The sequence below is a fragment of the Chiloscyllium punctatum genome, chromosome 17 (assembly GCF_047496795.1).
Source record: "Chiloscyllium punctatum isolate Juve2018m chromosome 17, sChiPun1.3, whole genome shotgun sequence".
Classification (NCBI taxonomy): domain Eukaryota; kingdom Metazoa; phylum Chordata; class Chondrichthyes; order Orectolobiformes; family Hemiscylliidae; genus Chiloscyllium; species Chiloscyllium punctatum.
Window position 1 is genome coordinate 74,836,876 of NC_092755.1, and position 25,132 is coordinate 74,862,007.

Consider the following 25,132-nt stretch of genomic DNA (forward strand, 5'->3'; position numbering starts at 1 on the left):
GCAGGTAAGTCAATGTTTCTGGCTGAAACCCTTCAGGTGTAAATAGAGGGAGTGGGGGGTGGGTGGGTGGGGGCTGCGATTTGGTGGATGCAGTTAGGGGGTTATTGTGATTAGTCAGTGGAAAGGCTGGAGAAGACAGATGGGCAGGAAGGTCAGGGAGGCAAGGAGTCAGCAGGAAGCTAGACATGGGATAAAGCTGGAGGAATTTAAGCTGAAATCAATATTGAAGCCATTTGGCTGTAAAACACCCTAGGCAAAATATCAAGTTTTATTCCTGCAGTTTACATTTGGCCTCATTCTGACAATGAGGCCAAGGATGGACATGTCACCAGGGGAGTGGGAGGGGGAATTAAGATGGATGTCAACTGGAAAGTGGGGTTGGTTGATGCATGCAGAGTCATTGAGATGTACAGCACAGAAACAGACCTTTCAGTCCAACTTAACCATGCTCACCATACATCCTAATCAAGTGCTGGCAAATGGGACCTGGCCCATATCCCTCTAAACCCTTCCTATTCATGTACCCATTCAGATGCCTTTTAAATGTTGCAATTGTACCAGCCTCCAGCACTTCCTCTGGTAGCTCATTCCATTTCCGCACCACCCTCTGCATGAAAAAATTGCCCTTACGGTCCCTTTTATATCTTTCCCCTCTCACCCTAAACTTATGTCCCCTAGTTCTGGACTCCCCCCACCCCAGGGAAAATACCTGGTCTATTTATCCTATCCAGGCCCCTCATGATTTTAGAAATGTTTATAAAGGCCACCCCTCAGCCTCCAATGGCCACCCTCAAATCCTGGCAGCATCCTTGTAAATCTTTTCTGAACCCTTTCAAGTTTCACAACATCCTTCAGATAGGAAGGAGACCACAGTTGCACACAATATTCCAAAAGTGGCCTAACCAATAACCTGTACAGCTGCAACATGACCTCCCAACTCCTACACTCCAGAGCGCAGTGACTTGAACCAGTTCGCAGAGCATCTGCTCTAGACGCATCAACTAAACTATTCCATTACATTATTTAATATAACTGCTGAGATTTTTCAGTAAAATAAATCATTCAATTAATTTTTCTTAAGTGACAGGCAGGTTATCCAGAGGTTATGGTACAACTTGACAAAGCAAGAGACTCAGGTACAGGTTACAATTGTTTATTCAAGTGTACAGTAGGAGAGCTAACCTTAAACTGTGGAAGAAAAACCTAGTTAATCTATTGTAGCCACCAAGTCATTTACTCAATTTTAATCTGGTCAATTTATGTTACGTTAAACAAATGTCCCTAGTTTAGTTTATTTACTTTCCACAGAACACATCAGGCTTCCCATAATTTTTACTGATTATGCATTTCTTGTTTCCTGTCTCACTCCCTGCTCCCCAGACTTTGCCATTTGCTTCAGTGGCTTGTTTCTCAACCCTCATCATATCCATCAGCTATCCTTCAGTTCTGCTTAAATTTATTCTTGCTGAAAGCATTTCAAACTGAAATCATTTCACAAGACATTAAAGTAGATGGGTATGTGTTTAAAATACTTGAACACTGAAAAATTGTTTTTATAATTGTAAATGACGTGTTGCTTTTAAATAGTGTCTGGGAAGAAATTTCCTGGTGTTCACATTTATAGATTTAAAGAAATAGAAACACTTAGTATAAATACTATACTTTTATTAAATATATCATTTTGCACAGCTTTCCAACATATGTACATAATAATTCCTGCATTTAATATTGAAGTTATAATAAAGCATTGCTAGCTGAAGTTACATAGGTGATCAAACATCCCCTTTCATTGAGGGGGAGTATATCCTTTTCTTGCCAAGTTATTACTCTACATATACAGACACTGATTCTTCTATACTTCTTTCAAAACAAACCAACTTGATCAGAATTTTCACAACTTTCCTGGTTATTGCAGTAATTATACTAAAACAAACTTGCATTTAAAGAATATTGTCAAAAGATGCAACCCAACAGCATTGAATTCATTTATTTATGCACAAGGAACATTTCTTTAAAAGTGATGACTCAGCTCCAGTAGAGCTAATCTTCCACAATTAAAATAGTGCATTGTAGAAGTTGAATGTTAAAGCACTAGCCAAAGCAAATTTTAAACAAAAAATGTTTCGGGGAAACAGTTTGTGGGGAAAGAAAAATGTCTTCCGGTCTTTGGTATGCACAGGACCAAGAGAAAGTGTATTTTCCCCACGAGGAATAATACAATCATGCTTGTTTTATTTTGCAATCCAGCATTCAAGTTTGGCAAACAATTAATTTGAACTTTGCTCTTACAAAATAATGTTTGCACTTAGATCTATTCATACAAAGTTACCATCAAAAACAAAACAGCAAATAAAGGTCTAAGTAGACCAAACATCTGAGTGAATTCTCTACAAGTCCCTCCTCCCCATCCCACATATTTTGGTCATTTAAGGCCTCACATTGTCAAAGCCACTTTAATTTCCTACTAAGGAAAGAGACACTGTGCACAATCAATAGAGTAAATCTCACCTAAATAATATTGATTGATTGAAAAACCTAAAGTTACTCTAATTTCTGCATCAGGTTGGGTTAACCTGTCCAAAAGCTTAAAATGTACAACTTGTAGGAAAGCTCAGAACAAAATTTGGTGGATACAGTAAACTCAGTCACAAACAAGTTGAATTAAATTAAAATGAAGACTACAGCTTATAGCTTTAGTTTGATAATTAAGGTAGTGATACAAAATACAAGGGAGAAGTTCATTTTATAAGATGGTTTCTGCCAATATAATTAATCTTCAAAATGTGTAAATGCATTTCTGTACTTAAACAGTTTAGAATTGATTGACAAAAAATTAGGAGATGATGTATTCCCTTGTAAATACCCATCCTACACCTGAATCTCACCTTTTTAAAAATCACTCCTTAAAACCTAAATTGACCATGTTAAAAATCACACACCACCAGATTATAGTCCAACAGGTTTATTTGGAAGCATTAGCTTTCCAAACAAAGCTGTTGGACTGTAACCTGGGTGTTGTGTGATTTTTAACTTTGTACACCACAGTTCAATACTGGCACCACCAAATCATAAATTGACATGTTTGGTTATCTAACCCAATATCTCTACGTGGCATGATGCCAGAACATATTTTATTTTGAGAATTTGTGAAGCACCTTGGGACACCTTATATCATACAAAGACAGGCTGTGGTTGTGTCACTTTCAACAAGACAGTTTGTCTATTAATTGTGCCATGAATGCTCAAGCATTTGTCCTGTCTGTTCACCAAAATACTAGATTTAAGGAAAAAAAGCAATTCTGTTCCAAAGTATTCAGACAAAACTGAAAACAATTTAGATCCAAACTCTAAACATAAATGCCAACAATTTATGCAAAACCAGTAATAGAATACAAATTGTCCTGGTTTACATATGACTAAAAATAAAATGAAATGCCTGGTACAAGCATGTCTATTTAAATAGTAAAATAACATGTACACGGTACATGTAAATGATTTAAATTAAGTCACAGAATACATAGCACAGCTACAATGAAAAATGACTGTACATGAACATTTTAAAACAAGTTACATTGAATACATCTTTTTTCAAAAGTTACCTGATTCATCATATATAAAGTTAACATGGCTTTAATCACTCATGGGATGCATGTTAAAATAGTCGATAGTCAATTGTTCTCTACACAACTATTCAGAACAGCTACGCTAGTTCACCCAAGAATAGTTTTCAGTGCCTTTCAGCTGTTAGGCAAGAAATTAAGTCACATCCATAAGGTTTCTAGGGTCTAAGCATTTTATTATGTGAACATAAATATATCAATGATCTTCAATATTTTTACATTCCTTGGAAAGACTAGTCACTCCTGTGCTCATCTCTGGATAGAACGTCTAACCTCATGGGCAAGAGATTATCCACTACCATACCTACAGATAAGATACCAACATTCCTTCAGAATTACCAAAACTGTTCGAACTCTACTGGAGGGGGGTTTTCATATTTTTCCCCCTTAATAAAGGGACATTTATGATTATTTGGAGAAACTTGCTGGGAGTAAAACAGACAAAACAGTATTTGAGTACTAAAAATCCACAGGAACTGAAGAGAAATTGTACTGTGGGAATGACTAGCCTTTAAAAATTTGTAGTCAGGAAAACAAGGTCCTGCCAGCAGGAAACAGTGGATTAGGAAATTTACATTAATGTGACTATGCCTTTGAAATAGTCAGTCTGTATATTCAGCTACGATTGACAGCAGAACAGTGATGTCATCTGGTTTACCTCCTGGAATACAAAAAATGCAATTTTCATTAAAGCACACTTATTTACACTAGTTACACAATCTTATTTTTAAGTCACAGCCCACAACCCTCCTCAGTTTTTACTCCCCTCCAAATCTACACAATGGCTCCTCCAAAATCAAAGAATCACAGGAAAGACCAAGTGAAAAATGGCTCAAAACATTTAACTTTGTAATCAGATTCTTTGCATTTTTTGGAGAGCGTGGGTGGGGGTGGTCTTCTATTTGCAAAGCTCTTTCACAACCAAGTCAACAGGCAGGGTTGAGATTTAGGTTATTTTAATACCTGATAGGACCATACCAGTTTCATCCACCACATGCCTCCTGAAAATATTACTTCATTACTCATTCAAAGCCAAAGTTGAGTTAAAATGAATCAAATGCATAAACTAGATACCACGATCAATGTCCAGCACCAGAACACAATTACATGCAGCCTTTAAGTCTTTAGATGTATGTGTTACTGTTAAAAGGTTATTTTGAATGAGACCACCAATTTGATACAAGATAGATAATTGGTGCATCCTAACAACATCATGCTTATGATAAAGTTAAAATGCTATGATGAATATTAAGGTCAAAATGAAGTAGACATATCTATAAAATATCAGATGGCACAAAGGTTAAAGCCAAGACGACTGGCAGATGCTCCAACTTCCAGTTAACTCCCCAACAGTACATACTTAGTACCACCAAGAAATTTAAAAAAGTCCTCAACATGAAAATTCTCATCTCAAAGCACAAAATTAAATTTCCACATTTCAGTTCTTCCCCAATGTTCTGTATTTTCCATGATTATACTCATAGTATGAATTAATGATCTTACCTCGCACATTAAGTCCGTTATCACAAGCAAATTGTGCAAATGGTGACATATAGTTTGGATCATACGCCAATTCATGAGCCTGTTCTGCAATGCTCTTTGCTGTTTGTTGAATACTCTCGTAATTGGTCTTCTGCAAACACATTGCCACAATAAGATTTGGATTTATCTCAACTCATACATCTTTTGAAAATACAATTCTTTTTTTAAAGATGCATCTCTAAAATGTGGAGACATTTTGGAGATTCATTCATATAGCATCTATTGCAACCTCAGGACATCTGAGTACTTTATTGGAGTTGTAAATTGTGGGTAGCACTAACAATTTCACACAATGAGTTCTCAGACAATTTCAAAGTGATCAGCTAATTTGCATTTTTCAAAGTTGATTTGCTAGTTAAATACTGGCTAGGAGACTGGAATACATTTCCCTATTCTTTGCAATAGTGTTATGGATTTGAAAAAAAACTAATCTAATCAGTTTAGCATCTCATCACAACATGGCACCCAATAACATAGAACTCTTTTGGTGGTGTACTGGAATGCCAGTTTAGACTTGTTAATGTTGTATTTACATGGCCTTTACAGTTTAAATCCTAGCAGTATGACATTTTTACCATTTAAGCTTTACACAGTGTCAAAAACACTCAAAATAATGAACACATTCAGATGGGAAAAGCATTTTTTGCTTTCTAGTGTTTAATACATCTCAGACTGATCGAAATATATTTAGTTTTTGCCTTAACTCAAAGTTAGTGGTGAAAATAGGAACTTATGCTATGTACTAGATGTAATTTTTTTAAAAAAGTTACAAATCACAACACCAGGTTATAGTCCAACAGGTTTATTTGGAAGCATTAGCTTTCGGAGCACTGCTCCTTCCTCAGTTGTTATCTGATGAAACAGCAGGGCTCCAAAAGCCAGTGCTTCCAAATCATTTTTTTAAAAAAACATTGTTATTAAGCAATCTGTCTTCAAAAAACCAAAAGTGAGAACTCAAATGAACATTCCATGGATTACTACTATTTAGATAGTTCTCACATCAGCAGCCCTTATATGAAATCAAAATATAATAATGGCATTTGAGTTTTGAAATTAGAGATTAGTCCAGATAGCAAAATGAACCAGGCGCATGACAACTAATAAGAAAACTATATAGTAATAGGACTTATACGAATAGTATTTTCTTCTATGGAATTTCTGAAGCAACACAAAATAACCTCCAGAGTAGAACACATCTAGAAAATTTGATTTTATTTCAATTCAATAGAAAAATTACAGTTCATTATGCTAGTTTCTTGCAAAATTGTCAATAGAATGTGTCATAAAGACTGATTTACATCAGTTTTTTTTCATTAAAAAGGTGACTTTTTGTTTTGCACCAGCTAAATAGGAACTGGCAGTTTTTTAAAAGCAGAATAAATATATACAGTAATAAAAATACCTTCAGTTTCTTTAACTCCTGTAAGATCATGTAGTCAGGCATGTTATCAAATAAACCATCAGTTGCTGTCAAGATGATATCTCCTAGCTGGACATCAATGGAAGTACTGTCAGCAGCATCAGGGCTGTGAAGACAATTCATTTGAACAAAGTTTTCATGTTACATTCTACAGTAAAACGTCCATGTACCCTAAGCTATAAACCAACCATTGGTGGAAACTGTCAGACTTACAACTTAAGATTCCATTACAAGTCATTCATAAAACACCGAAAATTTAAAAATCACTAAATTTACAGTAAGTTTTCTAATCAAATAAGACACAAATTTCTTGGGGAAAAAAGTAGTGAGTGAAAACTCTACAAGCTTGTGCGGATTATGATTAATCCTGTGCAGGACTGTGTTGCTATGACAAAACAATCACACCTTGGAGACAGTGCAAAAGATTGTAACAATAATGATGCTAGTTTCTTATAGTGATGAAGTATGAGGAAAATGCATGCTTCTGTAGAAATGAAGGATACCAACCAAAATAAGGAAATTATAGATGTCACCCCAAAGTTCAATCTGTGAAACCTTGAAGAATTCCTCAGACTCAAGAAGTGTGGGCAGACACATAGATGGAGTTTTATTTTAATTCACTAATGAGTTGTAAACATCACAAGCTGGCTAGCATTTATTGCCCATCCTAGTTGCCTTTGAGGTGTTGAACCACCGTAGTCCACATGCCCTTAATACCCTTAGAGAGAGAAGACCAGGCCTTTGACCCATCAGCAAATGAAGGAATGACAATGGTATTTCCAAGTCAGAATGGTGATTGGCTTAGAAGGGAATTTGGAAGTGGTGGTGTTCCCATGTATCTGCTGCCCTGGTCCTTCTAGGTAAGTGCTCATGGGACTAGAAGGTACTAAGGATTTTGGTGGATTTCTGCAATGCATCTTAGCTACTGAGCATTGGTGGTGGAGGGAATAGATGTTTATGGTGCCAATCAAGCAGGCTGCTTGGCCTGGATGGTGCCAATTTTAGTGTTATTTGAGCTGCCCACCCATCCATTGAATATTAAAGGGGACAGTGGTTTAAGATTGTCTCTTATTGAAGACAGTCATTACCTGGCATTTGTGCAGCATAAACCTTACTTGCCTTTATCATCCCAAGCCTGGATATTGTCCAGTTGCTTGTTAACATGGGCTACTTCGATATCGGAGGAGTGGTGAATGGCACTGAGCATTGTGCAAATCAGTCAACATCCCCACTTCTGACCTTCCGATGGAGGGAAGGTCATTGAAGCAGCTGAAGATGGTTGGGGCTAGGACACCACCAGAGGAAATTCTGCAGAGATTTTCTGAGATATGATGACTGATCGCCAATAAACCAAAAGATATAGAGGAGAATTAGGCCATTCAACCCAGAGTCTGCTCCACCATTCGATTATGGCTGATATGTTTCTCAACCCCATTATCCTGACTCCTCCCAGAATCCCTTGATCCTCTTATCAATTAATATATCTATCTATCACTACCTTAAATATACTCAATGACTTGGCTTCCATAGCACACTGCAACAATGAGATTAACTATCTCTGGCAGTAAAAATTCCTCATCTCAGTTCTAAAGAGCCATCCCTTCATTGAGGCTGTGCCCTCAGGTCTGAGTCTCTCTGACTAGTGGGAAACATCATCTCCACATCCATTCTATCCAGGCCTCTCAGTAATAGAACATAGAACAGTACAGCACAAAACAGGCCCTTCAGCCCATGAATGTGCCGACCATTGATCCTCATGTAAGATAAACATGATGTACGAACCCTCAAAATTTCTGTGACCATATGCATGTCCAGCAGTCTCTTAAATATCCCCAATGACCTTGCTTCCACAACTGCTGCTGGCAATGCATTCCATACTGTCACAACTGTGTAAAGAACTCGCCTCTGAAATCCCCACTATACTTTCCGCCAAACAGCTTAAAACTATGACCCCTCGTGTTAACAATTTCTGCCCTGGGAAATAGTCTCTGGCTATCAACTCTGTCTATGCCTTTCATTATCTTGTACACCTCAATTAGGTCCCCTCTCTTCCTTCTTTTTTCTAATGAAAAAAGTCCAAGCTCAGTCAACCTCTCTTCGTAAGATAAGCCCTCCATTCCAGGCAGCATCCTGGTCAACCTCCTCTGAACCCTCTCCAAAGCAGCCACATCTTTCCTATAATAGGGTGACCAGAACTGCACACAGTATTCCAAGTGCAGGCTAACCAAAGTTTTAAAGAGCTGCAACAAGCTTTCACAGCTCTTAAACTTAATCCCCCTGTTAATGAAAGCCAAAACACCATATGCTTTTTTAACAACCCTGTCCACTTAGATGGCAATTTTTAAGGGATGTACCTGCACACCAAGATCCCGCTGTTCCTCCACACTGCCAAGAATCCTGTCTTTAATCCCGTACTCAACTTTCAAGTTAGACCTTCCAAAATGCATCACTTCGCATTTATCCAGGTTGAACTCCATCTGCCACCTCTCAGCCCATCTCTGCATCCTGTCAATGTCACGCTGCAGCCTACAGTGCTCTCTACTATCAACAACACCTCCAACCTTTGTGTTGTCTGCAAACTTGCATCCTTCAATCTCCTCATCCAAGTCATTAATAAAAATTACAAAGAGCAGAGGCCCAAGAACAGAGCCCTGTAGAACACCACTCACCTCCAGGCAGAATACTTTCCTCCCACTATCACTCGCTGTCTTTTGTTGACCAGCCAATTCTGTATCCAGACAGCTAAATTTCCCTGTATCCCATTCCTCCTGACCTTCTGAACGAACCTACCACGGGGAACCTTATCAAATGCCTTGCTGAAGTCCATATACACCACATCCACCGCTCAACCCTCATCACCTTGTCTAGTAACATCCTCAAAGAACACAATAAGATTTGTGAGGCATGACCTGCCCCTCACAAAGTCGTGCTGATTGCATTTAATCAAGCCATGCTCTTCCAGATGGTCATAAATCCTACCCCTCAGAATCCTTTCTAACACCTTGCAGACGATAGATGTGAGACTGACTGGTCTGTAATTGCCGGGGATTTCCCCATTTCCTTTCTTGAAGAGGGGAATTATATTTGCCTCCCTTCAGTCCTCAGGTACGACTCCGGTGGAGAGCGAGGATGCAAAGATCTTCGCAAGCGGCGAAGCAATCACATTTCTCGCTTCCCAAAGCAGCAGAGGACAAATCTGATCTGGCCCTGGTGACTTGTCAATCTTAATGTTTGTCAAAATTTTCTGTAAAATTTAATCAGATCCCTCCTAATTCTTCTAGACTCCATTGAATACAGACCCAGAATCAACCAATGCACAGTTAGGCTCTTCTGTCATTGGAAATGAGAATGTTTGTTGAGCCACCTCCCCAAGCGAGTTGTTTAACTGGCCACTACCACTCATGACTTGCAGAACTGCAGAGCTCAGATCTGACCCATTGGTTGTGGGATTATTTAGCTCTATCACTTGCTGCTTATGCTATTTGACATACAAGTAGCCCTGTTTGGTTAGCTTCACCAGGTTGACCCCTCATTTTTAGGTATGACTTGTGCTACTTCTGGCATGCCCTCATGCACTCTCCATTGAGCATATAAAATGGAAAGATGTGGTGGTTGCTGCCATCTTTAATACTGCCATTTGGAGCATGTCTTAAACTTAAGTGCATCTTTACAACACAGCTAGTATCTATATGTACCAGCAAGTAAAACATATGTTTGTGGGATGAAAACACCCAAAGACAATTAATAACAGTATAACATGTGGGGGATGAAGATTGTTGCCTAATACTTCAAGTATACGCATGAACAATTTTTGAGATGTGACAAAAAGGAGTAATCTTTTACACCAAGTTGCCTTGCACACAACAATCCATGGTAAATCAAGCATGCTCAGAACCACTGCAACAAAAAGAAAAATTGAAACATCAGTGTTGAGGTAGTTAAAATGGGTTATCAGGAAAAGTTGTTAGACTCTGACCTAATCGGATAACTAGATGTTTATAGAGGAAAGACTGTACCATATCTATCTTGGAAAGATATAAATGCATTTGATAAATTTGAACTTGTGAAAGTTTCTTCCTCTTTCAGACATGCTGATCAAGGCAATCACTGTTGCTTAACCATATTTACTGGTTCTTAAATCCTTGGAATTCCTACAAACTTACTTCATGCCAATTAATTTCCATTTCTGTAATGTGTGACAAGTTTGGCATGTTGCCCACTTTTGATTTATAATTGATAATACCAGATGGAGACTCTTAGTATCAAACTCCCTTAATTTCCCCAAGCAACATACTAAAGAATATAGTGCCAGATATAGCTTTACTTTCCCCGGCAGTGCATTATGCACTTCTGGAAAATTTCACCAGCGACTGGAATTTGAGTTGGAGATCATGTGGCCTCATTTTTGAACAGCCATGATTTTTGATTTCTCCAAAATAATTTTTATTATAAAAGTATGCAGCAATGCTAATCCTTTTCTTGCTCACTTGAGTACTTAAGCGAAGGAGTAACATTCACCAGTTGCATTGCTAGATCTAAGTCAAAGGTCTTCCAAAAGTAGGCAAGAGTCGAGTGGTCAAAAAGGTACCATTTTTCCTGCATCACCAAAACAAAGGTTACTGACAGTCTCCATGACTGCATTATCCTTCTTCATCTGCAGGGATCAGAAAATCACACCCCACCCATCCCAGAGGACTCTTGCAGTTTAGGGGGTACTTTCTCATTAGCTTCTTTATTACGTGATGCAATCACATAGTAATCAGACCCTCTTGTTTGTGTAGGCATATGGGGTGTTTGAAATTTCAGAAGGAGAATTAGAAGAATTCATTAATATTCTCAATTATCAATCCTCTTAGCTTAAAAGGCACAACCTATAGGAAAGCAATAATTTCACAATCACCACAGCATTTAAACTGGTAAAACAGGGTATTAGTTCACATAAGTCAAATAACAGACTTACACACAAAAAATCATCCTAAGTACACCTTGTGCAGATTGTTGAATTCACAGCAGTTTCCATCACAATCACAGCTGAACTATATTAACCAGAAAGTTATTATTAACTGCATCTCAGATTTCAGTTTCACAATTGATGGTGTTCATTATAATACTGCTGATTACATTTTGCCCCCCACCTCCCCAAAAAAGTGTGACTGAATTTAAATAGCCTCGAGCCACAGAATCAATGTTAATTTTCAAGGAATTAAGTATATCATTGATTTCAAGTTTTTTGTTCTCAGTTGGTTCTAGACATTTACTTGCTGACAGCTTTAAAATTTCTAATGGAGCCACTTATCTTCGCAAGTTCCATGTGATTGCAGTACAAGTCAACATCTGTAATTGGAGATGCAGTCCCTTTCAGATTCTGTCTTAAGTACAGGGTGACCTCTACAAGCATTTACTCCTATGGTTTAATCCAATGTGTTGGAAGCTCTTGCAGGATGAAACTGCTTGCCCCTCTCAACTTTTGAGCGCTGGCGTGCTCTGCAGGTTGTCTTCATCAAGTAAACCCTCTTCCCACAATGCCTCTCCTGCAATCCAATTTAGTGGATTTCCCCAGTTTTATTCCACTCTTACCAATTCATTAAATGTCAGATAAATCAACAGTTTCTCTTTCCAAACCCTGTAAATCTTTTTCAGAGTTCCAAGGATTGGGCCTTGGCGCTCTCCTAATATGATCCTTGGGGAAAAAAAAACAGAGACTTCAGTCAGCATCCACTTGTATTTGTATTCAGGTTAACCAGTCCACCAATTACTGAACTGCTGTACTTTCTTTACACTGTCAAAATGACTATCTAGAATTCAGAAATAAACTCCAAATCTCTCCAGTAATACTGGAGTTAAATGCTGCAAGGCCTGAAGCTATTATTTCAGCCCTTGCCACAAAGAATGTTTATTCATCATTTACTAACCAAGCGGTAAACCTTCTATGTGAGCCAGAGCTGAACTTAGAATCTGTACAGTGTGGAAGCAGGCAGTTAGACCCAACAAATCCACACAGACTCTGCGAAGAGCATCCCACCCATAACCATCCCCTATCTCTGCATTTCCCATGGCTAATGCAGCTGACCTACACATCCCTGAACACTGTGGGTAATTTAGCATAGCCAATTCACCTAACTCATGCTTGGACTTTCGGAGGAAATCAGAGCACCCAGCGGAAACCCATGCAGACACAGGAGAAAGTGCAAACTCCCCAGATAGTCACCAGAGAGTGGAATCAAACCCAGGTCCCTGGCACTGAGGCAGCAATGCTAACCACCATGCCACCTCTGCCAACTCTATTTCCCCTCTTACAAAAAATTTCCTTCCACCAACACAAAGCAAATGAATTTACACAGCATTGTCATTGTTGCAGCTGATATTATTATTGGAAAACTAAGATCGCAGACTGAAATCTGGCTTGATAGATCATGGTTTAGTTTTAATGAGGTGGTTTCTCACTAAAACATAAGCACACAACGTTGTAGATTTGATTTGGCCAGCAACTGAAAAATGCAATTTCCAAGCAGAAGGTGCAACCCAACAGTAATAAACCCAGGAAGGGGACCTGTAATAAACAGTTATTGCAATGTGTCACTTTTAACAAATGTTTTCTTAAAAATGTTTCACTGTACTTTGTGACCTCAAAGAAAAAAATCCAGATATTCATAATCCTTCAAACTAAAATCCACAAAAAACTTAATTTGAAGCAACCATAACATACTGCTATGTCTGACGAAAACCTTATGAAACCCAATTTGGTACATATACCACATTGAGGAATACAACCAGAAAAAAAAAGTTCCCTAGTGGTAAACTAATGGAAAAGTGAAGTCACATGGTGTGCAGGGTGTTCTAGCTAGGTGGATTGCTAGGTGGTTAGCTAGGTGTTCTAGCTTAACTGGTTGAGCAACAGGAGACAGAGCAGTAGTTGAAGGGAGTTTCTCAAAATGGAGAAAGGTGACCAGTGGTGTTCCACAGGGGTCAATGCTGGGGCCACTGTTGTTTGCAATATACATAAATGATCTGGAAGAGGGCATTGTTGGTCTGTCAGTAAGTTCACAGATGACACGAAGATTGGTGGAGAAAGCATTGGCGACTGTCAAAGAATACAGGAGAGTTGGATGGAGAAGAGGCAGATGGAGTTCAATCCAGGCAAATAGACTTTAGGAAGTCTATTTCAAGAGTGAACTATACTGTAAACAGAAGAGCCTTGGGAAAAGTTAATGTGCAGACAGATCTGGGAGTTCAGGTCCATTGTACCCTGAAGGTGATTGCAATGGTGGATAGAATGGTCAAGGCAGCATATGGTATGCTTGCCTTCATTGGACGTGGTATCGCGTATAAGAGCTGGCAGGTCATGTTAAAATTGTAGAAGACCTTGGTTCGGCCGCATTCAGAATACTGTATACAGTTCTGGTTGCCACATGACCAAAAGGATATGGACGCTTTGGAGAGAGTGCAGAGAAGGTTTATGAGGGTGTTGCCTGGTATGGAAGATGCTAGCTATGAAGAGAGGTTGGGTAGGTTAGGATTGTTTTCATTAGAAAAAAAGGAGATGGAGAGGGTGACCTGACTGAGGTCTACAAAATCAAGGGTACAGACAGGATAGATGGAGATAAGCTTCTTTCCCCAAGGTGAAGGATTCAATAATGAGAGGTCATGCATTCAAGGTGCGAGGTGAAAAGTTTAAAGAGGATACACACTGCAAGTACTTTACACAGAGGTTGGTAGGAGCCTGGAACGCTTTGCTAGCAGAGATAGTAGAGGCAGGCATGATAGATTCTTTCAAGGTGCGTCTGGACAGATGCGTGAGTAGGTGGGCAGCAGAGGGATACAGATGCTCAGGAATTGGGTGATAGGTTTACACAGTGGATTTGGATTGGTACAGGCTTGGAAGGTCGAAGGGCCTGTTCCTGGGCTATATGTTTTCTTTGTTCCAACAGGTTTACCAACATGAAATTTCAAAGTCAGTAAACTTATTTTAAGAACCACTAAAGTAATGGAATTAAATACCATTTAATTGTATTCTTCTTCCACAATGGAGCACTTGATATATCAGTGGCCTAGTGATATTATCCTACACTCTCAATGTAGAAACTCAGCAAATGTTCTGGGGACCCAGGTTCAAATCCCACCATGACCGATGATGGTATTGCAATTCAATAAAAAAAAATTAAAGAATCTACTGATGACCATTGTTGATTGTCAGGAAAAAAAAACATCCAAGTCTCATTAATATCCTTCAGGAAAGGAAACCTGCCATCTTCACCTGGCCTATCTACATGTGACTCCAGATGCACAATGAGGTCTGTGAGCAACTGCCCACTGGCCAATCAAGGATGGGCAATGAATGCTGGCCTAGCCAGCAACACCCATCCTGTGAATGAATTAAAATAACATTTAATTAAAATCCAATACCTGTCATTCAGGACAACACCTTCTGCTTCAGGTGGTGCTATTGACAGTTGGAAGGGGGTATTAAAGTAGTGCTGTTGCTCATCTGACCGGTGAACCACTTCTCCACCTCGAACCACCAAGAAGCCAGAGTCTCCCAAGTTTGCTGTGTGTAACTGATGATTACTACGGTCCAAAACAACTAAACAAGCAGTACTACTCCCTACAAAGAAAAAAGGACAAAATTACATAGAGAACAGATGGAGGCAAGGTAATGGTGAAACATAAATACAAAAGTAATAATTGATATTACAGCAGTCAAGTGATTAAAAAGCTTTTACTAGATAAAAACCTCTTAATGGCAGACCAATACATGAAGAACATGCACACATCTTAAACAAGAATTTAATTGCCTTTAGACACAAGTTTATAAGAGTTTATACATCTCTGTATCACAGATGGGACTATGGCTTCAACACAAATCTGCACATTTGTTTGAAGGCATAGCTTTAGTATCCAACAGAACAATCAATATAGTTTAACTACACAATGCAACTTTGGATGTCACAATGAGAAATGGCCATTTGATCCAAAAAGATCCCACAATATCCCTTAAGACTAACATTTAACCATCATTGTAACTGACCATGGGCCAAATTTCATTTACACTTTAACTATTGTGAAGCTAACCTCTTAATACAATTTATTTTTAGGAATATGATCTAGTTCACTCAAGATTCAAGCATTAAATCTAGATAAATTGAAACACTTGGTTGAGGAACTGGAAAACAGAATAGGGGTTAATCACAATTAGTGCATCAATTTAGCAAGATCAGAATTAGAAGTGAGAAAACTTAAACAGAGCTGACCCACTTCTGGTTCTCTTGGTAGTCAGTAACAATTGTTAATTCAAAATATTTAAATTATTTAGGTTGCTCACTGATGAAAATTAAAAGCGGTTGGTAAAGAAGGGAGTTCAGTGACGGGACTATGAAAAACTCTACTTGAGAAATAAATGATTCACATAGGTCAGAGTCAAAGAATTTTTGATGGTGAAAGATGAGTTTGTATTTATATTTAGAACATCGCAACCATGTCTTGTTGCTATGGATTCAGGCTGTGGCATCAGATAATGCGTAGTTATAAACGGTTAAATTTGTGCTGCTTACTTTAATTAAAGTTTTTGTTTAAAAGTGTAACCACGTACATCATTTCTTTTAGAAAATCACTGAGGTATTCAAATTACTCAAAAGTTTTGGTCCATCTCTACCAGACTTGTAATAACAACCACCAAGTGAGTAATTTATTCTCACTTTCCACACAGATTATTATTTAGTGACAGTGAAGGGATAGATATACGTCCAAGTAAGTATGGTGTGGGGTTTGGAGGGAGATCTTGCAAGCGGTGGTATTCCTATGAATCTGCTGCCCTCATTCTTTCCAAGAGGACAAGGACACAGGTCTGGCAGGTGCTGGAGGAGCTTCGGTGATTTAATGCAGCACATGTTGTAGATGTTATATATTGCTGCCATCATGTGATGCCGAATAGTCTGCTTTGTTTGGTTTTATATCAAGTATTGAAGCTGCATTCAGCCAGGCAAATAGAGTTTTCATCACAGGCCTGATTTGTTCCTTGTAGACAGTGGACTGATATTTGAGAGATAGAAGTTAAGTTATTCATTGCAAAATTTCTAGTCTCTCACCTGCTCTTGTAACTACAATATTTATATGACTGGTCTAGTTCAGTATTGTGGTCAATGGTGGCCTCCAGACTATTATTAGTGGGAGATTCAGCAATGGTAATGCAGTTGATCATGAAGGAATGACAATCAGAAGCTCTGTTATTGGAGATAGTCACTCTTGCCACAAGTGCCAGATATGTTAGTTGCCACTTAATCAGCCCAAGACTATGTTGTCCAGGTTTTATGAACATACCACCTGGGCCAAGATGAATTTTTATTTTCCAATGATTGCTAATCATAAGCACATGACTGTCAAAAGTAAAGATTTGGACAACACGTTAAACTAGGTTTATGCTCACAGGAATTGGTTCCTAATTCCTGTGATATGTGCAAAGTAAACAATAACCACAGTGCATAGAGGTAAAAGACAATTCTCAAAAGTACAAGGAAGCAAAGCCCTACAAACAAGAAAAAAAAGTTAAAACCCACTACTTACCTAACAATGGTACTTTGTTCTGTAGTAATTCACAATAGCTTGCAGTAAGAATCCCTACAGGGTTGGTTGGTACAAAACGTCCTTCCCTTACTAGACGCTCACATGTTCGCATCAGGGTCCCTGAGAATTGGGAAGGATCAACACCATAATCTCTCCAACCTCCAACTCCATCTGCTACCCCTGGAAGTGAATCAATTGCATAAACATTTGTAATTCACTTGAAACAAAAGAAAAAGCTTGAAAATTTAAAACTAAGCAGAAACAGTAAGAAAACTCAAGTACTATCTACACTGAGAACAGCTACAAACATTGGACATTGAGCCTTTGCTAAAAGACGACATTTCCAGCATTTACAGTTGTTGATTTGTCAAATTCCACTTCATGGGAAATGGTTTTGAATTGGAACTTGAAACAATTCTTTGACTTGGGGCTTCACAATAAGGAAGAAAGTCAATGTCTATCCTGAAAGGGACCAAGTTACATTGTGGCTAAAACATTACTTTTCATAAAAAACCTTGCATATTTCACATGCTTTACTAAAGCACAAAGAAATTTTGAAGTATCATTCAACAAATTTTGGAATCTGGAACAAAAGTTATTAGAAACAGTATATTTAATACAGTTTGGAATGGCACTTCAGTACTTGTTGAGAATGTTAATTCAGACAATGAAGTTCAGTCTAAGACAAAGCACAGCTCGGTGACTTTAAAACTGGACAGTCACCTCTAGTCAAGCTATTTCACAATATTTTGTTGGTCTTTCTTTGATGTGTGAACAGGTTTATTTCTAGCTGATATGTTCATTGAGATTCCTTCTACTCATTTTTAGGAATTGAAAGGCTAGATTGAAAATCAGTGAATCAAAAATGTGACCTCTTCTTGAAGTCAAGCAGAATAATTTCTCAAAATCATGTTCAGCAGCACACTACAAATTTAGTGTGCAGCCTTGCTGTTCCATTTAGTGAAGTTTCACTTCTTTTCATTTTCTTTAGCTGCAGATCCACAGCAAGTTCATTCTCATATCAAGAATGAACAAGTCTTTAATTTGATTTGTAAAGAAAGTCCAATTTACCTTTGTCAAGAAAGCTTCTAAACTGGTTCAGCAATTTGATAAATCTTCTCAGTACTTTGCCTGACTGACAGCACATTGCATGAAGTACACAATTTTTGAGTAAATGAAGACCAATCTGTCTTTCAGCAGTTCAAACTGGTGGTTGTTTAGCACATTGGATGATGCAAAAACGTGTGCAATAGATCCAATTACATCCTTCAATCTTGATGAATTATACAATAAAAGACTGCTATATACTTTTAATTGATTTTAGCAATGTGACAATAAGGTCTGAGTTTTGGCCAATTAGGCAATACAGCAGTGGTAATTGAAAGCAAATGATTTAGGATGTGTTTGAATCTCAGCCAAAAGCTCTGTACCGCGTAAGTGTTTCAGCCCAATACACCCAACAGCTTCTAGAATTCAAAATCTTGCTCAACAAATTGCACTAATTGGTCATTTGCAAAAATGCCTTGGGAACCATTCCAAAAGTGTGAAAATGCAAGATAATCTATCAGCTCAGCTTTCAGAGATGTAAGCTGCTAGACAAAGTCTGGCAGAACCATAAGACATAGGAACAGAAGTAAGCTATTTGGCACGAGGAGTTGCTCTGCAATTCAATGAGATCATGATTGATCTGATAATCGTTAACACTTTGCTGCCTTTTCCCCATAAACTATCAATTCCCTTACCACAATCTGTTCATTGCAGCCTTGATAGGCCTCTGCACCAAAAAACTCCACTATTTCCTCACCTTAAATTGGTGATTAATTAGAGATTGTGAAGCAAATAAGGACTGCAGATGCTTGACCAGCTGTGTTTGTTGAGCACCACACTCGGCTCCATGAGAGATTGTGCCTTCTGATCCTAGAGACTCTCCCACAAGAGAAGACAATTTCTCCACATTTATCCTGTCAAGCCCCTCAAGAATCTTATGTTTCAATAAAGTTGCCTCGCAATCTTCTAAACTCCGAGTATAGGTCTTGGGATCAACCTAAATAATGTTCTTTGAACTGCATCCAATGCCTGTACATCTCACCTTGGATATGGTGACCAAAACTGTTCGGTGTTACAGCTGTGGTCTGACTAGTGCCTTGTACACATTTAGCTAGACTTAATTTTTATATTTCATTTCCCCTTGAAAATTTAACATACAATTTACCTGTTGAACTTGGATGCTAGTTGTCTAAGATTCAACTCCGAGGACCCCTAAATTCCTGTGCTGCAGCTTTTTGCTGACATTCCCCATTTAAAAAATATTCAGTTTCTCTTCCCCTGCCAAAGTGCATAAACTCGTATTTCCCACATTATATTCCACCTGCCAAGTTTCTGCACACTCAACGTGTCTATATCCTTTTAATAACTATTGTAGGTCTCAAATATTCTGCAGAATCAAGGTGGATTTTTCGATTATTTTCGAATGAATCAATTTAACCATTTAAGGACTGTTTTTGGGCAGAATCCAACTTTAACGCATGTTCTGTTGAGAATTAATTTCAGTCACAAAGCTCATTTTTGACTGTACATTTCTCCTTGCTTTGTCAATGCATACATAAGGAAATTAGATTACATCAGGGCTTCCTCAAATATGTTGAAACTCTGCTAAACAAGAATATGGTTGGGCTCCCTATAACTCGATGATTATCACAATTTTACTGCATATCAATAGGTCTGAACTCCCTATTTCATATCTGGTGACCATCTCATCTTGATGGCTCTAGTTTTGAGATCCCCCACATGGAAACATTCATTAAACCCTTTCATAATTTTCCAAGAATGCCAAGGGTACTTCTTAGTCGTCACTTATCAAGAGTGACAGTCTGTTCATTCTTTCCCAATAGGTACTTTGTATTTCTAATACTATCCCTGCAAATAATTTTTTGCACTCTTCAGTGCATTTCCTTTTTGTAATATACAACCACTATTGTGATTTAACTGAGCTTCGATACAGGTTTAGCACAACTTTACTACTTACAAATCATCTTCAAAATCTCAAACTTTACTACTGTCCAGCTCTCTCTCTCAATTAAAAAAGGCATCCGAGTGGTTATATGAATAGGAAGGGTTTTAGAGGGTTATAGACCAAATGCTGGCAAATGGCCCATCAAGTCTGCTCCACCATTCGATCATGGCTGAATTTCTCAACCCAATTCTCCTGCCTTCTCCCCATAACCCTTGATCCTCTTAGCTAATCAAGAACCTATCTGTCTTAATTAGACAGAATGACTTAGCCTCAACACCTTTCTGTGGCAATGAATTCCACAGATTCACCACCAGACTAAATAAAGTTCTTCATCTCGCTGCTAAAGGGTCATTCCTTCACTAAGGCCATGCCCTTGGATCCTAGTCTTCCCTACAAGTAGAAGCTTCATCTCCATATTCACTATCTGGGACTCTCAGTATTCTGAGTGTTTCAATGAGATACCCCTCAGCCTTCTAGACTCCAGTAAGTACAGACCCAGTTCTCAAACACTCCTCATATGACAAGCCCTTCATCTCCAGAACCATTCTTGTAAACCTCTTCCAATACCAAAACATCCTTTCTTAGGTAGGATCCCCGAACTACTCTATATATTCAGCCTTATACAGTTCTAGCAGTACATCCCTACTCTTGTATTCTAGCCCTCTCAAAATGAATGCTTTCATTGTACTTGTCTTCCTGACAACTAAACTTGCTTGGGTAAGGGTAAGTAAATCCTGAATGGACATCTTTAAGTTCCTTCTGTGCTTCATATTTCCAAGCTCTTTCCCCATTTAGAAAATGGTCTATGCCTCTATTCTTCCAATTAAATTGCATAATCTCTCACTGGCCCACACTGTACTCCGACACTTCTTTACCCACTCCCAAGTCAGTTCAAATCCTTTTACAGCCTCCCCACTTCCTCAATGCTACCTGTCCCTCCACTGTTAAGCATCTGCAAACTTAGTGCCCTCAGTTCCTTCACCCACATTGTTAAAAGTTAAGGTCCCAACACTGATTCTAAATTCTGCAGGTGTCAGAGTCACAGAGGTGGACAACATGGAAACAAACCCTTCAGTCCAACTCATCCATGCTGACCAGATAATCTAACCTAATCTAGTCCCATTTGCCACCACTTGGCCCATATCCCTCTAATCCCATCCCATTCATAGACTCATCCAGATGCCTTTTAAATGTTGCAGTTGTACCAGCCTACAGCCCCTTCCATATGTGTAGGTTCATAAAGGTGTCGGATACAGTCTCAATCAAGTAGTCTGCTTTGAATTGGATGATGTTAAGCATCTTGGTATGCAGAGAGGATATTTCATCACAGAAGTGACTTGTGCTATATGTATATCATGGAGAGGCTTTTAGAAATCAGAAGGGAAATTAGTCACCACAGAGCTCACAAATTGTGTTTTACAGCTACAGTATGTATGTGCTTGGACCATTACAGTTTGTGTTCAATAATAACTTCCAAGATGTTGGGGGAGAGAGGGAGAGAAAAGAAAAGAAAAGAAAAAGAAAAGAAAGAGAAGAAAAGAGAGAAGAGAGACGCGTACACAGACACCCACACACACGCACCCCCTCACAGACTTAAGACAGTGTGTGCGCGCGCGCGCACACACACTTTGTGGGGTGAATTTTATCTTGCAGGGTTACATTGTACTTTGTTCAAAAACTGCATTAATTTATGTAAAACTCTTATCTCACTTTTTAGATTAGAATCAATCTAAACATCACGGCATAGACAGAACACAGGGGGCCGACACCTTCAACATATTGTCTAGCTATCACCACTTAACAGCTAACCCGAGAATGCAACTTTTTAAAAAAGATTTTGTGATGTACACATGAAAGAAATGAAACTATCACTGTATTCTAACAGATGAAAGGCTTAACAGATAATCAAATTTTTAATGTATAATTTCAGTTCCATCACACTAAATTTTTGCTATAAATTCTGTGCGTTAGGATTGAGCCCTTTACTACAACCTGATGGAGCGTCGGTCCGAAAGCTAGTGTGCTTCCAATTAAACCTGTTGGACTATAGCCTGGTGTTGTGCGATTTTAAATTTTGTACACCCCAGTCTAATACCAGCACCTCCAAATCAGAGAATAGTAGCTACTGTATAAATGCAGCCTGAAATCCTTCATTAATTTACTATCTAACTTTGTACATTTTCAGTGATGGAAAAAAATGTCCAAGACCGGCATTTTGACAAGAGGGCTGTGTCACAGAGCAGATAAGAGGCCAGAAGCTCAACTCCAATTCAAATGGAATGCCAAGGCAGTTCACAATCTGGTTCAAAGACAAAGACAATGATGAAGGAAAAGTAGAGTTTGAGGTGATGACTTAATTAATTAAATGAAAAAAATACAGATGATGCATTTCTGAGTCCAAGTCATGAAGTTCAATGGAGGCAATACTGAAAAGTCAATAAGTCAAAGGTATGGATGATCTGTATACAAGTGAAGATTAAACTCATGATATATACAAACTCTAAATGATGGCCCTGCGATATCTCCACTGGATGCATTAAGTTGGGTTGGGCGAAGAGATTGTAATTCAACTGACAAATGGTTTTATTTCTTTTGGAAGCCAACAGGGAAAAAAACCTATAGGTAAAAAAAGACTTCAAATGTAGTCGAACAATTTCTCTTGCATAATCAAAGATCTTATTTCCGAGAGAAGCAGAATTCATGAAATTGGATCACTTTGAAAGAGTGCATCAGTACAAATCACTAACAATGAGATTGTGAGGCATGAGTAAAATTATCCAAGGACTGTACAAGGAAAAGTTTTGGTACAACTCAAACAACTTGACAGAAGTACTTGGTGTATTTCCTTAACCAAATGCAGGCTCTTCAAATATCAGCATAAATTGCCAAAGCAATTACAAATCAGACAGGCTGATTCTCTCCATTGTTCAAAATCAAACCACTTCTGCAGGAAATATTAACTTCGGCTTTTGTTTTGTCACTGTAAATATGCAGTTAGAAAGTAAATTAGTGATGGATTTAAGGTTGCATTTATACAGTAGCTCATTCTATCAGCTGTAACATCAATTTCAACCCAACAGTCTTAAATTTGCAGTCAGGCAGTATAAGTTAGTTTTCAGGATTGGGTGTGAACTCTACACTCTCACACTTACAGCTCTGCAGATGCTGTCAAATTTTACAATGTGCCCTGCGAGAAGAGCCCATTCTGAAAAAAAAGTTTTAAGGAGGCCACGAAACTTCACTTTTGAAAACAGATTGGATATAATTTTTTTCTACTTTTTGTTCGTGGGTATTCAGGTAGTGCTGGCTACATCAACGTTTATTGCTCATCCCCATTTGCTCTTGGAAGTGCTGCAGAGCTTGGGATACAATTCCAAATAAAAGGGCACTCGTTTTAAAAGCCGAACGAACTACGGATGCTTTAAGACAGAAACAGAACTTGCTGGATAACCTCAGCAGGTCTGGCAGCACCTGCGCAGAGAAATCAAAGTTAACGTTTCGGGTTCAGTTCTGAGGAAAGACCCGAAACGTTGACTTTGATTTCTCGTCGTAGATGTCGCTAGACCAGCTGAGCTTTTCCAGCAACTTTTATTTCTGGCACTCGTGTTCTATTTGCGTAAATATTCATTGCGCATGTATACTCTAATGTTTAGATTATAATTTTACTAAGCATAGATCAAGTTAACTAAAATCAATAACTTCACTGTTCCTAATGTTTCAAAGTTACAAATAAATTGCAACATGCAGGCGATTTCAGACTTCCTGTCGCGTTCAAATGCGGAAGTCAGCCTCAGTCCGCCGATCCAAACATGAAGTTTGTTCAAAGGGCACACATTGAAACTGTGCTTCAACAACATTAACACTCAGTTTTTTTCAACCGTGGGAATTTAGTTACTTTGCAACAAAGACCAAAAGAATCTCCGATACTCCCCTCATGATTTTCACAGTTCAGCAAAACAAGACGACCAACGCACAGACATAATCCGAGAAATATACACATTTAGAAGGTCTAACTTTCGACTTTTAACGAGTGAGGGTTAAGGGGTGAAGGGAGACGGGAAGAAATTAATTAGTAGTTAATTTCATACATTACCATAAAAATGAGAGCGATTTAAAAAGGCCACGACTTATTCAACAGGCACCGACTGCAGTCGGTGATAGGTTCCGAAGTAATACGACGCTTTAACAAATTGTTGAGTGAGAAATATCATAAAGGACGCTTTACATCTAGCAGAATTTTGTCTCTCCTCGTCGAAGCCGAGCAGGGCCTTTGGTATCTGCTACAATATAGGCTTGCCTCAACCCATTCTTTTCGTTTCTGTTGTGTTTCAAAACGTTGCTGCTTACTTACTGAAAACAAATACTGTAGATGAAATCACCCACTTACCCAAAACATCAGCGCTCCTGTGCCGCGCAATGAAACACGCATCATCTCCATAACACATTCCCTTCTTCAATATCCCTTTCCTGAAGTCCTTCCCAAAGCCGCAACTGGCTGTAACTAGGCTATAATCCCGAGAATCCGTCTGGGAAAGTCCTCCTAATACTGCTCTGGCCACCAGTCTTCCATAGGACAAAACAGAAAACATCCCTGCACCCCCGAGGGTCCTGAGCGGCACCTTGAAGCCCGGAGGGGCAGGGGTAGAGAGGCAGAGACTGCGGACACACTCCACTCACTCTCACGCTCGCAAACAGCGACGCACAGCTTCCCGTTCTCGATTTCGCTCCTACTTTTCCTTTCGCTTTCCTCTCCGAAACACATACACTCGCGTCACTTAAAGTCTGCGCTTCAGGCGGACGCGGCCGGCTCCGTCAAACTGCAGCCCGACGATCGCCATCTTCCTTACGCAAAACGTAACACCGCCGGCAATCAAGTCAGACCGACCGCTCATCTGAACCTCCCACTCACTGCTCTCGTGACCGCGCACGCGCGTCATTAGGACAGGGACCGTGCGTCATTAGGCCCCCAAGAGGCCAGGG

General features: G+C 38.9%; 1 protein-coding gene across 2 annotated transcripts; it reads right to left on the reverse strand.

Annotated features, from left to right (window-relative positions):
- Positions 1 to 1,650: 1,650 nt before the first annotated feature.
- LOC140487994 (protein phosphatase PTC7 homolog) lies at positions 1,651 to 25,050 on the reverse strand. 2 transcript variants are annotated; one of them, XM_072587507.1, is made up of 6 exons: positions 24,830 to 25,050; positions 17,140 to 17,319; positions 14,986 to 15,184; positions 6,565 to 6,688; positions 5,124 to 5,253; positions 1,651 to 4,281 (listed from the first exon to the last, which is right to left on the reverse strand). In XM_072587507.1, the coding sequence occupies exons 1-6, from the start codon at positions 24,912 to 24,914 to the stop codon at positions 4,223 to 4,225; spliced, it is 777 nt and encodes a 258-aa protein (XP_072443608.1). In that variant the 5' UTR covers positions 24,915 to 25,050; the 3' UTR covers positions 1,651 to 4,222. The 2 variants fall into 2 exon arrangements, with proteins under 2 accessions (XP_072443608.1, XP_072443606.1); XM_072587505.1 differs by having other exon boundaries at positions 24,540 to 25,048.
- Between the last annotated feature and the right edge of the window lie 82 nt (positions 25,051 to 25,132).